This window comes from Castor canadensis, chromosome 4 (assembly GCF_047511655.1).
Source record: "Castor canadensis chromosome 4, mCasCan1.hap1v2, whole genome shotgun sequence".
NCBI lineage: Eukaryota > Metazoa > Chordata > Mammalia > Rodentia > Castoridae > Castor > Castor canadensis.
Genome location: NC_133389.1, coordinates 113890732 through 113908029, shown reverse-complemented (window position 1 = coordinate 113908029; position 17298 = coordinate 113890732). Strand labels below are relative to the sequence as shown.

Below are 17298 nucleotides of genomic sequence, written 5' to 3'. Positions count from 1 at the left end.
ATCTGATTTTACCTATAATTTTCTGATATGCTGATCTCTAGTTTTTATTGTTTGTAATATATTATTTCTATGAAATGTCAATTAAAAGGGAATGCAGTGGTGTCTTTTGAAAGAAGAGGATGTCATTCCTCGTATCAGGGCAATGGAAGGCCGCAGAGGAAGGCCACCAAATCCAGATAGACAGCGAGCAAGAGAGGAATCCAGGATGAAACGTCGCAAAGGTCGACCTCCAAATGTTGGCAATTCTGAATTCCTGGATAACACAGATGCCAAATTACTAAGAAAACTGCAAGCTCAAGGTAAGAAATAATAATTATCTGTGATAATCATACTAAAATGTATACTAATAAAAATATTTCTTACATTTTTGACTTAGGAGTGTTTGACACTGCTCTCGGTTTCTAAAAAGTAGGTATTTGTGTTAGAATAAAGTGAGAAAGTAAGGAGTCCCACTGGTAACTGGAGTTCTTTGATTAGGTAATTTTCTAAGAGCCATACTTAAAAGCGCATCCTACCCTGTATATTCAGAATTACAAAGGGGGGTGTTAAGCTATTAAGTCTTGCTCAGAAAGGGAATCAACCAGCACTTGGCACATGCCTTAAGGTCGTGCCAACCTTCTGGAAATTCTCCTTTTAACAGCTCCCGGTTCCTTGAGGTGGTACGTGGGAATAACTCCAAAATATGTGGATCTGTGGAGTAAATTGCCAGTCAGAGAACTCCAATTACTGGTAAGTAACCCTAGTCTTTTAGTTTGGGTTCTCCTAAACTGTGAATATACAATATATTTTCAGAATATTCAATTGATAGGTTTATATCAAGAAGTATTTTAAGGTCAAGAAGGTATCATTTATCAAGCTCCAAGTGCTTAGAGTGCATAATTCAAAATTATACATAGTTCATAGTTATACTATAGTATAACTATAGTTTTGCTATGAAGTTTGAGTTACTATTTATAATTGTGAAGGCTTTTAAGGTTATCTGAATATATCACCTGTGCAAATGTCTTATATTTGCGAACATGTATTAATGGGTATGTGATGATTTAAAGGTTTAATAATGAAAATTGGCTTTAGAGACTTCATATGAGTTTTTTGTTTTTGTTGTTTTTACTATCTCTGTAAATAAACAACAAAATCTGGAAGAAATGCCTGAAATACTTATTTCTGTTCATTGTGAATGCTATCATAATATTGAATTCTTTATTGCTGCTTTGTTTCTATTTTGCAAAAAATATCCATAAAAGCTCATAGAACCCAATACTTTAAAATGAAAATTCTGTCATTCTTACTTGTTGATAGAGTCATCAACAGGTTTAGTTTATCTTTGAGAAATGTGTACACACATCTGCACACACATTCAAGCCTCACTTATGTACCCCTTTTGATTTCTAAAATAAATGGACACTTTGTCTTGAATAACTTGCTGTGTTAGTGCTTCTAAATCATCTCAGTCTTTTAATGTCTGAATGATAAGTGATACCAGTGTGGCTTTGCACACTTCAGTCTCTTTTCAGTGACTGTTCAAGCTACTTATGTTTTTTGCTGTCACAGTGTTGTAATACATATATATTACATGTATCTAAATATATGTTGCACGTATACTGTACATACTATTTCCAATTTTGATAGATAGCAGGCAAATACTATCTCCAACAAAGTTTCAGCAGTTCAGACTTTGACCAATACCATGCAAGTTAACTGCCTAGCAGATAACCTAATATCCTCCATGGTTTCTTCTGCCTTAACATATTAGTCAAATTGCTTTTACTTTTCATATTACTCTATTTGGCTTCTTGTAAGACTTCAGACTCACCCAAATAATTGTTAGGCAAAGTTAAAAACAAAGTGAATGTATTAGCGGACATAGATGAGTTTTAAAAATTAATATTGTCAATAAACCATCAGTTCTTCAGAAGAATGTGTAATGGTAGAGGGAATACGTGTGTTGTTTACATAAAATAACTTTGAAATGAACTAATAAAACATAGGCTCTTCATGCATATTTTTATATCTAATACAACTATTAATTACTTAATAGCCAAAATGGTAAGTTTAAATTTGTAAAAATTTACTGTATTTCTATTATATCAGAATATAAGTTAATTATTCTGCTTTACCCAGGATTTTATTCTCCTCCTAGATTTGAAATTGATTTTTATTCCATTACATGGTTCTCCCTCACTGTATTGGGTTGCACTTTGCACATTCTTTTACTTTTCACCTTACTGGGTAAATGTGTTCCTTCTCAATGTTTGTATCTAGCAATAAATAATTATTCATATTTATAAGTATATACAGTGTTTATATGTTTTTTCTTGGGGAGAAATGACAGCAAGAATTTATCACTCCTTTTATTTCTAAAAATTTTTATTTCTACCAGTCTGGGAGATTATTTGAAAGGATTCTAGAAGTTTCTGTTATTGCTATCCTATTCGGACTCAATTAGAATGAAACACTGGACTTAATTTGAAAACTGGTTTAGGACAATGAGTTAAATACAAGTTTTGAATATACGTTCAAACATTGTGAAGTGAGAACTCTAGTTCCTAGATTAAAAAATCTTAACAAGGTGTGGATATGATTAAGGTTTTTATTTTCTATAAATAAACCTTCTTATTAATTGACCAATACTGCTAACATCTTAAATTTTCCAAAATATCAAATAGCACCTCTCCAAGTCATATGCCATAGAATCTGGGATGCCATGCAGTCTGTGCCTTGCACCATCTATGGTGTACCTCTAAGAGGAAACAGTGCTTCTGATTGTCAGACACATTCTGATGTTAGAGATGTTAGAATGTTTTAAAGTTTATCTTGTAACCAAAGAAATGAGCTATGTCTAGAAGATCGCTGATGTGAAAAAAGCTTATTTCAGACAAAATCAGGCGTGTTCAGGGTGGTACGGCCATAGACAAATAAAAAAGCTTTTTTCAAAAATGAGTATTTATCATTGAAATTGAAGCACAGATAATTTCTTGTACTAATTAGTATTTGAAAAGCTAATTGATATATTCAGCGAACCATAAACCAAACAAAGGAGAAGATACTGGGAGTGGTTTAGTCTCAGAGCCTAGCTGAACTTTTCTACATCTCTAATGCATTTTCTTTGCTCCATTGCAGCTCTGGGTTTTTTGGGTTTTTGTTTTGTTTTGTTTTGTTTTTTTCGTTTTTTCCTTTTTGTCACATTTTCAACTGCTCAAAATGTAAAATTTATGGTATATAAATTTTTAGCGATTAATCAAAATTGTATGTTTCTTGCTAAGGTGAAAAGTTATGAGTTGAACTTTTTAATGTCTTTCCATCCAAAGGTTTAAAAATAAAAGTTACTGTGTATTTGTGTGGGGTATGAAATTGACTGATAACACTCATATGCAAACATATATTTATTTATTAAAAGTCAAGGTTGTATTAGAGGAAGAATTTAGTTTGGAGCAAAAGATCATACTTATGTCACATTTTCTAGGAAACATTTTTCTAATCCCTTATCACCTATTTCTGTCTTAACACAGAGTTAGGCCTTTATATCAGAATTCTGAGAAAACCCTTAAGTATTAAAGAAGTATTTTTGTGGCATTATTTTAAAGAGAGTCATATTCTTTAGGCATATTATTATCAGAAATTGCTAACTCTGTTAGAGGTTTTTATTTCCAAAGTATTTCATATACAGGAGATCTTTTTGTGCAACTCAGAAAGTTTTAATGATACCTTTAATGTCTGTATATTGAAAGTTATTGGAATATAGAAATGAATGCTAGCATCACTTATGTTTTATCTTGCATTAACATTTCCATTTTTTAAGGTAAAATTAGAACATGGTAGTCTATTCCTATAATCCAGCATTTGGGAGGTAGAAACAAGGAGGATTGTAAGTTTGAGGCCAGCCTGGCCTATACCACAAGATTCTGTCTCATAAATAAATAAACAAACAAACCAATCAAACAATACTTTTTACATTCCATGCTCCTTTAAAAAATCTTTATGATAGAAAATTAGCTTTAGTACCCAAGTTCATTTATTTCAAGGACACAGGATTAACTTCCTAGCTAAAACTCAAGGCATTCAAATGTTGCTTGAAGCTTGTTAGAAGTAGTAGTATACAGTCCATGGAGTCAGAAAAACTTGGGTTTGCATCTTGGCTCCGTGAGCCTTATGTATTTTATTTGTACACTGGACGGCAGTTGTAAAGCTTAAATAGTACCATGTAAATTTAACACAAGTGCCTGAATTCAATAAATGGTAGAAATACATATTCATTATCAATGAATATAGTTTATAGGTTCCTTATACTCTTCATCAACTATAAAGTTTATAACATGCCGGCTGTGTTTGTGAGTGATATTATAATACACCACTTTTTAGAGTTAGAAGTATTCAGACCAAGTTGCCAGCAGAAAAAATTAACAATATTACATGGCTTCTGTATTGGTTGTAGCCCTATCCACAAAAAGGCTGATAAAATTGACAGCAAACCTCAGTGCATACAACACTAAGCATTAATCTCTTGTACAGATGTGTGCAGCTTTGCTGAGCTGTTCACATATGTGGCCAATTGACTCCATGTGTCTCAGTGTCTGGAGCCTCACCTATGCATGTCCTTTTAGTAACAGGCAGGGCATAGGAAAACATACATGTACATTTCCAAGATCTTCATTACAGCTACTGACACTGTCTTGATCATAGAGGACTGTGAGGCTAAATTCAGAATCAAGAGATGGAAAATGTATTCTTCCTCTTGATGGGAGTTGCTGCAACATCACATTACAAATGACATGGACAGAGGGAGGAATGAAAAATTGGACCATTAATTATGTCTTTCTACCCCCAAATTTTTCCCTTTGTCCTAGAAAATTGTAAGAACTGTATTAGCCTTTAAACCCACTGACATTTAGCACTCTTCTTAGGAGATTTAGTCCCTCTTTGTCATACATGAAAATATTGCTGAATTCAGGGATTTCACCATTAGTATAACTAATTGATTAATAAATTTGGCAGGAGAGCTCAGTTTAATTTAGGGTCTTCCTCTTCCTGGCACTTTTTTTAGTTTTAAGATTGAAGCTAAATTGCCATTCTTAAATAGTAGCAGCTATTTTCCTACTAAGTGGGGATTACTTGAAATGTGAGAAATGTATTTAAATGAGCCTCTGATGAGGATTAAGAGAGATACCACTTTTATTAGTGATTCTTTTTCTAATATGTGCCTAAATACTTTTCTTTCTTTCTTTTACTTTTTTTATTTTTTTGAGACAGGGTCTTGCTATGTACCGCTTCTGTCTTTTGACTCACAGTCCCTCTTGTTTCAGTCTGAGAACATAGGCCAACGAATTTAGCAATTTCTAAAGGAATCAAACATGACATTTTTTATCATACTACTTCCTATTTGGTATCTGCCTAAGAGTTTTCTTAAATATTATTATTTTAGTTAGTATTTTTGTAAAGTTGTCGGTAACACCCTTTGAAATTTTGTGTTTTTCAGAAATAGCTAGGCAAGCGGCACAAATAAAGCTTTTGAGAAAACTTCAAAAGCAAGAACAGGCTCGGGTTGCCAAAGAAGCTAAAAAACAACAAGGTGGGTAGTTTGATTACTATTTTTTTCTTTGGGCAGCACTAAGGGTTGAACTCAGAGCTTCGTGCTTATAAGGGCAGGTGATTTAAATGAGGTAAATTTGCTAAGTGAGTGTTTGGGAAATCATAAGAGGCTTCTCTTCTTTATTGCTTATTGGATAATAATCTGCGCTTTCTTTTTTTTTTTTTGACACAGCAATAATGGCTGCAGAGGAGAAACGAAAGCAAAAAGAACAGATAAAGATTATGAAACAGCAGGTATGTTTATGCGTTGGAACTGACTAAAAACATTGGTTTTAGTTTGATGTGCTTATACATGTACATAATTTTTATTGTGATTTCTTTTTTATTTTATTTAGTTATTTAATTATATTCTCTGGTACTGAGGAATGAACCCAGGGCCTGTGCTTAGTGGGCAAGCACTCTATCACATGAGCTATGCCCCCTCACTTATTTTGCTTTCTGAAAACTGTATTTCATATTGATGTTATGTGTCTTATTTAGAAACTTGTCTTCTATTAAAATTTCACCTCTATTAAAATCAAGTCTTTACTTCCAAGTTTTTTCAGAAATGAAAATTTTTATTAAAACCTTAAAGCTAGGCATGGCTGCTTGTGCCTATAATCCCAGCTTTGTGTTAGGAGGAGATGAGAGGCCAGCTTGGGCAAAAATTTAGTGAGATCCTATCTCAAAATAAATGAGGCGTGGTGGAGCATGCCTGTAATTCCAGCTACACAAGAGATATAGGTAGGAGGATCATGGTCTGAGCCCAGCCCCAAACGAAAGCAAGACCCTACCTGAAAATAAACTGAAGCAAAAAAAGGCTAGCAGTTTGGCTTAAGTGGTAGAGCACTTTCCTAGCAGTCACAAGGCCCTGAGCTCAAACCCCAGTACTAACCCCCCAAAAAAGATATTTTATGTAAAGTGACCAACTCAGTGTTTGTATACTCAATACTATAGGTGGACCTATATTATAATTTGTAAATAATGTTTATCTATATACTAATGACAGCATTGCTAAATATCTGCAGTATATATAGGTAACTTGGACAATTAAGACAGAACCCTTTAGACTGAGTATACGCAAGTCCAGATCATTTTAACCCAAGATTCAGAATGCCAATCTCTGTGCATAAGAGAATAGTGGATGACTTTTGCTGATTCAAGAGTATGCCTTTCTTAGATCTCAAGTTCTAATCAAAAAAATACTTGAAATATGGATCAGTCTTCTCTAAGACTTCGAAGTCACATAAAAGATATACTCGGGGGGTTTTGTTGTTTTGGTAACCCATATTTAATATTTAGTACTGACATAAGATCACCAATAGCAAAACCAACGAGTGCTTCAGAAATCCCCCGGACAGTAATTCCGAAAATAACTTTATTATTCAATAGATCCCCTTAAGGAATCAGTGTATAATAGAAGAATACATAGTGAGTAAAACTCAAAAGGTACAGCTTGCATCTGGAAATTGAAACAGTTCTTGTCATATAGAGCAGTATAAAGTGAGTTTGTTCTGGACATTCTAGGACAAATATAATTTGAAGTAGGAAACTTCAGGTATTTCTTTTTTTAAGAATTATGTATTCTCAATACCAATTAGGGACTTTCAAAAGGAACTTTTAAACATGAAATTATTAATATATGCTTTCAGCATATACAGCAATTTTTAAAATCAAAATTTAAATTCTTATCAAAATATGAACACTACTAATTAAAAAACACAACCAGAAGCCAGTTCATTAAATATAGATGTTGTATACACCATTTCTGCAAATAATTCCCCTTTCATTTATACATTGGAGTTAATGCATTTAAAAATGATGTTACAGATCATTTCTAGGTAGGCTTACTGTGGTAGTTAAAAGCAATGTCACATGAACATGTTACTCAACATGTGAAATAAGACACTTTAGAATGGAAATTACTGTTAACAATAATCTCTTACAGTGTGTCACTATGTGCCTTGTAAAGCACTTTTTATTTAATCATGAAAGCAAGAAAGGCCAAGCACTTTAACATACTTTATAGAATAGGTATTATTTGCTCAAGATCACTCAAGAAATATCAGAAACCCACAATTAGTTTTATGTTTTCTGACTCTGGAGATACTGTTTTTTCTACTATTCAATCCTATATTTATTTCAAACTAACTACTATTTATAATTGCAACATTTGTAGATCTTTGGACTATATAAGTTTAATCACCTTTGAGTTAATCTGGTTTCTGTATGAATCTAAGACATAAAAATATATATGCTCTTACAATAAATAATTAAATTTTTAGTTCCAGCATGGATAGCTGAATAATTTTGTTCTTGTTTCTTAAATTATTTGATTCCAGTTAAACACTTTTTCCTAAATAATTTAGTTTATTTTATCATCTCAATTTATCATAACTTTTTCTACAGGAAAAAATTAAGAGAATACAGCAAATCAGAATGGAAAAAGAACTTCGAGCCCAGCAAATTCTGGAGGTAGAATTATTAAATTTAACATGTTTAAAGTAGTCATATATTTTAAGTCTATGCAAAGAAGAATTTTGTCGTTCTCACACCAATACATATTAATATGTCCATCAGAAACCTCTTTAAACCTAATGCATAGAATAAGACTGTCTTTGAACCTTGTTTAGCAAGATCATCTAATCCTAGCAGTAAAAAGCCAGGAAATGAGACAAAAGAAAAAAAATAGACCTTTGAGCAGCCAATGTCGTTGTCATAAAAGTTCTGGTACTGAAACTCATGTTTTTTGCTTTTAGAAAAGTCATTAGGATTTATAGTCAGATATTTGTATAATTTATAAACAATTGTTTATGAAAGTAAACATTCCAAAAGTAAAATTTAAATTTAAATACAGGAAGTTTTAGTAATGTGGTTTTCTGGTTTCTACCATACCTCTTTTCCCTGCAAGCTAACTGAAATAGCGATACAGGACTTACATTGGCAATAGCAAAAGTGACAGCCAAAAGATAGCAAGGAAGATACAGAAAAAGTCCAACTGGCACAGGAAGAATTTGTGATCCTTTAGTTGACTAGCCAGCAGTTTTCAACACCTTAAGAGCCTAAAGGCATTGCTTTATCAAATTGTACAGTATAATAACTGATGTTCACAATAATTTTCCTGAGTCATCAAGAAAAAGATAAATTATGTTTAATGTTCTGCATCTAACCAGGCATATGCCTCAAAATTATTTCCATCTAAAGTAGTGAAAATAAACTTTAAATGTATAAAATTCTTAGAATCTCTCAACTATTTAGGAAACTTCTGCTTTATAAAACATTTTATTCCCTGATGCCTTCAGACAACTGAGGTTTTCTATGTTAAGATTTTTTTCCCTTCTAGAAATACACACATATTCTCTTATCCATTTCAAGTTAATTTTAAAACTCCCAAATCAAAAATATTTCTAAAAGTAAATTGACAGTAGCTACTAGATAGTTTTGAAAGTACTAGACAATGAATGACCTTAAGATTATGAAGCTCACATTTACAGCATGATCTTGATAGTCAAAATGTGCTTCACAAAAGATTACAAGTTTCCATTCTGTTAAAAAAATCACTTGGGGATAGCCAAATAATGGATTTATCAAAAATGTCAGATACAAGAAGAAATTTCAAATAAAGTAGATATATGCATTTTTAAATGTTACTGATTTATTCTTGAAATAGTACTTATCAGTTAAAATTGATCCTGTTTTATAAATATTTTGCAGATTATATATTTCTTTTAAAATCAGAAAAAGGCAATAAATAACAAAATCATTTTTCTGTGATTAAAGCAGCATAAACACTCAGTTGTTTCAGATTTTAACAGTTTGTAAAAGAAAAGCTGTCATTCTTATGAATTTAAGAATTTTTTGTATATTCAAATGCTGATCTATAAATGAGAAACAAAATGACCTTGTTAAATGTGTTACCTGGGCAAACATCTGTAATTGTCCGCATATATGTCATACTGTTTTGTACCTTGTGAGACATGGAGCTTCATTTCAAGTCTGAGATAATTTGCAAGTTTTAGTGGTGCTGTTGCATGACTTTGAGACCTGTTTTGCATGCACAGGCTAAAAAGAAAAAGAAGGAAGAAGCGGCAAATGCCAAATTATTGGAGGCCGAGAAACGAATAAAGGTTAGTTTAGATGAGAATCGAGTTTTTATTTTTTAAAAATAAAAACCATGTTACACATTATCAATTATGTGAAAAAATTAGCTTTCCTCAAAATGACCATCTAAAAATATATTTAGCAGATATAACATGTGTAAATGTGTGCTTTATTATATGTATATTGTCTGTAAAATCTTTACTTCAGTTTCATTATACAGGTTTTATGTGATGCTTTGAGCTCTGTAAATATGAAACATCAAATCAGAAATACAAGCTATTGCATAAACCTGTATATAACTTTGCTTGATAAGAATGATTTCCCCAAAGCCATTTTGTGTCATTTATGTTTATGTTCCAAACTATGTCCAAAATCTGATCCTCTTCTTACAACTCTCCCTTTGTTAATGTCCAATACCTGCTTTGTTTATTAAAAATTAAAATCATAGACCAGGCATAGTGACACAAACCTCTCCTCCCAGCACTTGGGGAGGCTAAGACAAGGAGGATCTAAAGTTTGAAGATAGACTGGGTCCAGAGCAAGATCTTGTCTCAAAACAAAAGTTTACAAAAACAAAACTCTTATTAGCTGTTATTTATTAACAATAAAATTAGCCATTTTCAGTTACTGTAATTTAAAGTGTTTGGATGTGTTTTTGATTATGACTTCATGGCATGAAGCAGAAGAGAGATTTTCTTTCTCTTCCCTCCCTCCCTCCCTTTTACATTCCACTTTGGATAACTGAATTGAAAGGAGGCACCTGAGTGAACCTCCTGGTGTTGGATACAGCCAGCACAACTACACCTTATAAAGCCAGGAACTGGTTGACTTCTTTTTTCTTTTCTTTTTCTTTCTTCCATCTTTCTTCCTCTCTCTTTCCCTCTCTCTTTCTCTTTCTTTATTCCCTTCTTTCTTTTTTCTTTTCTTTTCTTTCCTTTCCTTTCTTTCCCTTTTGAGTTGGAAGTCAGTGTTGTGCTAGAGATGAACCTAAGGACTCATACATGCTAAGTACCAGCTCTACCTCAGAGCTACCTCCAACTCCTGTTTGTTATCTTTTAAATATAAACTCTATTTTATTCTGTAGATTTCTACCCATTTTATAATTTATCCTTGATATTAATTTCATTCAGATTTTGCCTTTATAATAATTGTGAAATAACATTCCATAGGTGGGTATGGAAATCTCAATATGATCACCAAAATCACTTTCATTCATACAGAAATGTAATAGATGCTGTTAATTATAGAGCATATTTGGGAGTTCATATTCAGAATGGGGAAGAGTTCTAATAAGCCAAATTTGGGCTGTTACACCATAATGTATTAAGTGTACATGTGTGATTTGTGTTTGATATGTTCTGACAGTCTAGTTCGTTTAGTGAATGTGCCATTAAAGTGTGTTGGTAGGTCATTCGTTGACTTTTAAGTTGAAATGTCTACTGAAGAAAAATCATTGCTACTGTATCATACAGTTTTTATATTAAGTGTCAGATAGAACCATATCAAACCGAATTGATATTTTATAATTAAAAATGGTTGAATAGTGGCATTTTGTGTGGTTCATCCTGTTAGAGGATTACAAAATCTCAGAAAAGGGAACCTGTAATACTTTTCATATGTTCCAAATCTTCCCTAAAAATCACATATTAAAAGTTTCTTATTTTTAAGGAAAAAGAAATGAGAAGACAACAAGCTGTTCTTCTAAAGCATCAGGTCTGTATAAAGATAATTATGCAACTGTTGAAATGTACTTGTAACTTACTTAGACCTATTTGGGGAATAATCTTCAAAATATTTTCTTTAAATTTTCTGATATTATTCCTGCTTAAATTTTCCCTTCATCTTACAGTTTGCCTTGCTTTGGTATTGGTGTCATTTGGGGGGTTGAAAATTGGTTTTATGACTCTGTGATTTCTGTTTCATAATGTTGTGCCAACTCTTTCTACCAGGAGTTGGAGAGGCATAGACTAGATATGGTATGGGTATGTTTATTTTTGTACATCTAACACCGCATTGTGATTTGGTTGTGATATGGTTGTCATAGCAATGCATAAAGTGTAGCACTGGCTGCTGTCATATTACATACTGCTGCATGGCTTTACAGCACAGTGCATTGCATACATCTGCTTGTCTGTCAATAAGAAGTATGATACATCTGTTAAGACTTTTCATTGAATTACAAAAGCCTTAAATAAAGGCTAAAAATGTGCATTACTGATGTCGTAAGGAAGTTGAATTAGTATACAGTTAGATATAATTATGACCATATTCTCCCATCATTGTAGATGCAAAACTGCCATTGAATACAGTGGGAATTTTGAATTTGCTTGATGAGAGAATATGAAATACATTCTGGTTTTATAGACAAATTTAAGAATATCCCTTTGGGGAGACCAAATATATTTAAACTAAGAAATTGACTAGATATTATTAATATGTGATTGTTTTTACTTTAAAATGAGATTATCAAATTAAGCTAGTGCTTATCTCATTTTCTTGCTGTGCATTTTACATGATACCTGTGTTAGCCCATGATGCAACTTTTGTTGCTTTAAACAGTGCATCTAGTGGCAGACATCAGTAAATAGGAATTTCACATCTCATTGGTGTTTGTATAAGAGCCAAGACTAGTTAACTTTGTAATTCAGTATAAATAATTTTAAAAACTTGATAATTTGTTGGTGGCTTATTGAATTTACAAAATCATTTTGTACTTGAAATAAATCTAACCAATTCTAAAACCATTTCTGCCTCATGTCAAAATTTGAGAACAATACAACTTTTAGTTCAATTGGCTATAGTAAGTATTTGTGGTTTTTCTAATAGCAGATGTAAGGTAACTGACCTGTTCCAGCCAACCATTATGCTTTTTGTTCTGCCAGCTTTTGAAGGAGCATCACAACTGACCATAAGTAAATCTTGTATGCTTCTGTTTACACTGTCTCCATGTTCATTGCTTTACCTTTTTGCTTTGGATTGTTCTCGTATTTGCTTTCTAAACCTGAACTAAAACATGCACAGACTGGCCATTCTTGTCTTATATTTAGTATTTACTGTGATTTGTCTATAAATGCTAAACATGCTATATTGAGTTTTGTTGTTGTTGTTGTTGTTGTTTTCCATTTCAAATTCAAGCTGTTAACTATGGTTGAGTTATTTTCCTAATTTTATCTGGCCTATTAGGAACGAGAGCGAAGACGACAACACATGATGCTAATGAAAGCTATGGAAGCTCGTAAAAAAGCAGAAGTAAGTACGTGTTTCTAGAAATATGTTACTTTATAAATTCATTTTTTTCCTGAAGTGTTGGCCCTTCTAAATAGAAGTTTTTTGGTGGTATGAGTTTGTCTTTTACTAGCTTTCATAAACTAAAGGTTAAAGACAGTAGCTGAGTATTAAAATATAAAAGAATTCCAGTGTATGTATTAATTTTCCTAGCTGAGATTTTAATTATCTTTTATAATGTGTTAAGTTATATTGGTTTGGCTAAAACTAGCTATTTATTACTATAACTAGATTGTTACAAAATTAGTAATTATAGCATGCCTAGAGGAGTCCTGTGTGTCCTAATTCAAACATTAATAATTCCAACCATGAACTTCTGCCATCAGAATTATTCTTTAGCATTCTATGTGTAAAATTTGGCCTAAGCAATTTCTTTAAAATAGATTTTTAACAGACAATTCATAAAAAGAGAATTATTGCAATATGTCACAGAGAATTTATTTGGAATTTAATAGAAGTCAGGCAAAAGTTAAATTATTAATACAAAGGAATGCATTCTGCATTAAAACAGTTGTACAGAGAGAAGTATGACCATTATAACCAGGGTTTTAGAGTTTGAGACTCAGACTTCCATGCTGACTCTGCCATCAACTTGATTAATCTCCTCAAACTACTTCTTTCTTTTCTTTTTTTGTCTGTTTAGCTGTTTTTTGAGACAAAATCCAGGTTGGTCTGGAACTGGTTATGTAGCCCAAAGCTAGCATGGAATTCATTATCCTCCTGCCTCATGGGTCCCGGGATTACAGGCATGTACTATCATGCCCCACAAACTGTTTCTTTAAAATTGAAATAATCATACTTACCTTACAAGGTTTTGAGATTATCAAGTGAGATAAGCAATTAGTAAATGATAATTGTGCTGGAAATGTGGTTCGGTGGCAGAAGCCTTGCCTATAATATGTGAGGACCTGAGTTCCATCCCTAGCACTATAATCATTCAGTAAATAAATAACTGAATAAAATCAATGAAAATGATACTGTTTACTCTAGAAGATGAGAGGCCTATATTTCTCAGTATTTTGGTTACAGCTCTAGTGTAAATTTACAAGACAGATTGTTGGTATGTAGAGATAATATGTATATTATTTTGGAATCTGGGCATTATATCCAAATTACCTGAATTTGGATTCTGATTTTGGTGCTCTCCAGCTATTTATGTTTGCACAAGTTATTAAACCTCTTTTGATTAATTTCATCTATTAAATTGAGATAATACTAATTCCTAACTCATTTGGTTGTAGAGATATGTGTGTCTGTGTAAGTATGTATGTTAAGTTTTAGAAAAGTGCTTGGCACCATATAGTACTTACAGTTGCTTACTACATTTTTGGGCCTAGCAAGATGCATAGCCATGATTGGAAACTACTACCATAGATTACCTCTTAGGTTTCATCCAGTAGTTACCTTCTGTGGCTTTCCTAAACTTTATGCCCTAAATTTTTCCTGATATCTTTTTTCTCCTAACCTGTTGATTATCCAGGCCTATTGACAGACATCCTCTATACCTAACACAGTATTGGAGTCTGTGCATGGAATTACAATCACAATCTGAAAAATGACAGCCACGGAAGAGAAAAGAAACAAATTCTGGAAATTGGCATGACTGTTCCCTTTTTTTTTTTATTGTTTTATTATTCATATGTGCATTTCTCCCCCCTGCCCCCACCCCCTCCCTTACCACCCACTCTGTCCCCTCCCTCTCACCCCCTCAATACACGGCAGAAACTATTTTGCCCTTATCTCTAATTTTGTTGAAGAGAGAGTATAAGCAATAATAGGAAGGAACAAGGGTTTTTGCTGATTGAGATAAGAATAGCTATACAGGGAGTTGACTCACATTAATTTCCTGTGCATGTGTGTTACCTTCTAGGTTAATTCTTTTTGATCTCACCTTTTCTCTAGTTCCTGGTCCCCTTCTCCTATTGGCCTCAGTTGCTTTTAAGGTATCTGCTTTAGTTTCTCTGCGTTAAGGGCAACAAGTGCTAGCTAATTTTTTAGGTGTCTTGCCTATCCTCACCCCTCCCTTGTGTGCTCTTGCTTTTATCATGTGCTCAAAGTCCAATCCCCTTGTTGTGTTTGCCCTTGATCTAATGTGCACATATGAGGGAGAACATACGATTTTTGGTCTTTTTGGGCCAGGCTAACCTCACTCAGAATAATGTTCTCCAATTCCATCCATTTACCAGCAAATGATAACATTTCGTTCTTCTTCATGGCTGCATAAAATTCCATTGTGTATAGATACCACATTTTCTTAATCCATTCATCAGTAGTGGGGCATCTTGGCTGTTTCTATAACTTGGCTATTGTGAATAGTGCCGCAATAAACATGGGTGTGCAGGTGCCTCTGGAGTAACCTGTGTCACAGTCTTTTGGGTATATCCCCAAGAGTGGTATTGCTGGATCAAATGGTAGATCAATGTTCAGCTTTTTAAGTAACCTCCAAATTTTTTTCCAAAGTGGTTGTACTAGTTGACATTCCCAGCAACAGTGTAAGAGGGTTTCTTTTTCCCTGAATCCTCACCAACACCTGTTGTTGGTGGTGTTGCTAATGATGGCTATTCTAACAGGGGTGAGGTAGAATCTTAGTGTGGTTTTAATTTGCATTTCCTTTATTGCTAGAGATGGTGAACATTTTTTCATGTGTTTTTTTGGCCATTTGAATTTCTTCTTTTGAGAAAGTTCTGTTTAGTTCACTTGACCATTTCTTTATTGGTTCATTTGTTTTGGGAGAATTTAGTTTTTTAAGTTCCCTATATAGTCTGGTTATCAGTCCTTTGTCTGATGTGTAGCTGGCAAATATTTTCTCCCACTCTGTGGGTATTCTCTTCAATTTAGAGACCATTTCTTTTGATGAACAGAAGCTTTTTAGTTTTATGAGGTCCCATTCATCTACGCTATCTCTTAGTTGCTGTGCTGCTGAGGTTTCGTTGAGAAAGTTCTTACCTCTACCTACTAACTCCAGAGTATTTCCTACTCTTTCCTGTATCAATTTTAGAGTTTGTGGTCTGATATTAAGATCCTTGATCCATTTTGAGTTAATATTGGTATAGGGCGATCTACATGGATCTAGTTTCAGTTTTTTGCAGACTGCTAACCAGTTTTCCCAGCAGTTTTTGTTGAAGAGGCTGCTATTTTCCATCGTATATTTTTAGCTCCTTTGTCAAAGACAAGTTGGTTATAGTTATGTTGTGTGGCTTCATATCTGGGTCCTCTATTCTGTTCCACTAGTCTTCATGTCTGTTTTTGTGCCAGTACCATGCTGTTTTTATCGTTATTGCTTTGTAATATAGTTTGAAGTCAGGTATTGTGATACCTCCAGCATTGTTCTTTTGACTGAGTATTGCCTTGGCTATTCGTGGCCTCTTGTGTTTCCATATAAATTTCATGGTAGATTTTTCAATCTCTTTAATGAATATGACTGTTCTCTTTATTCTCTTCTGAAAGCAGTATGGTGGTAGGAAGAATAAGGAATAATATTAATTAGAATTCTGAGTGTTCAACTTAATTTTTTCCAATCTAGAGAAATGGAAACTGAAACAACAAATATTAACTCAGGAAAAAGACTTGGAAAATCCCTCAAGGAACAATTTTTTCCTTACTGCTTTTTCTTTTTTAACTTTTTACTTACTTTAACTTTTCTTTTTATTTTTTTACCTGAAGGAGCTGGTTGGATAACTCAGGTGGTAAGAGTGCCTGTCTAGCAAGCATGAGGCCCTGAGTTTAAAGCCCAGTACCAAAATAAAAACTTAACCTGAAGAAATAAAAAGAACTACGGCTTGCTTTTCTGGTTTTTAATAATCCAGAGTGTTATCTCCAGGGATGCTAGGATTTAGTTGAAGGGAAGACCCAAGAAAATAGGAAGAATAAGATCATCTGAGGGAGTGAATGCCCAGGGGAAACTGGCACCCAGAGTCCCAAAAGACATGACCCCTCCCAATATTGTGTGTTTGGACTCTGTGGCCTGGAGAAAGATCTTACACAGAGAGGTGCGTAAGATCTGGGTTGAGTATAGAGTGACATCCATAGTGTAAATAAAACTAATTGCTGTAATATATTCTAAGAATCCATCAAACCCAAGTGACAAGAGATGAAAGGAAAATCAACCCACCTATGTTGAAGAATTATAGGTACTTAATATGATTGCCCACATAAAGCATAAGTAACTTGAAAAGAAATGGCAAGGCAACCATGATAAAATATTAAAGCAAATATGTGCATATATACATAAAGTAATAAATTATAATAACTTAAGAACCTAATTTCCCTGCTTTTATTGTTGCCTTCTTCAACACTCCCTATGCATTCTGCATATAGTAGCTAGTGATCTTTCAAACACTAAAGTAG

The 17298-nt window shown here is 33.3% G+C and overlaps 1 protein-coding gene across 27 annotated transcripts in view; it reads left to right on the top strand.

Annotated features, from left to right (window-relative positions):
- Baz2b (bromodomain adjacent to zinc finger domain 2B) overlaps positions 1-17298 on the top strand; it is a 274349-nt gene that overhangs the window by 195121 nt on the left and 61930 nt on the right. For 14 of the 27 annotated variants that reach the window (XM_074070911.1, XM_074070908.1, XM_074070906.1 and 11 more), the window contains 8 exons: positions 89-299; positions 5474-5566; positions 5759-5820; positions 7975-8040; positions 9627-9692; positions 11335-11379; positions 11616-11648; positions 12850-12915. In XM_074070911.1, the coding sequence (XP_073927012.1) occupies positions 89-299; positions 5474-5566; positions 5759-5820; positions 7975-8040; positions 9627-9692; positions 11335-11379; positions 11616-11648; positions 12850-12915 (642 nt within the window). The remainder of the gene's footprint in view (positions 1-88; positions 300-5473; positions 5567-5758; positions 5821-7974; positions 8041-9626; positions 9693-11334; positions 11380-11615; positions 11649-12849; positions 12916-17298) is intronic. The other 13 variants (XM_074070907.1, XM_074070913.1, XM_074070912.1 and 10 more) reach the window with 5 other exon arrangements.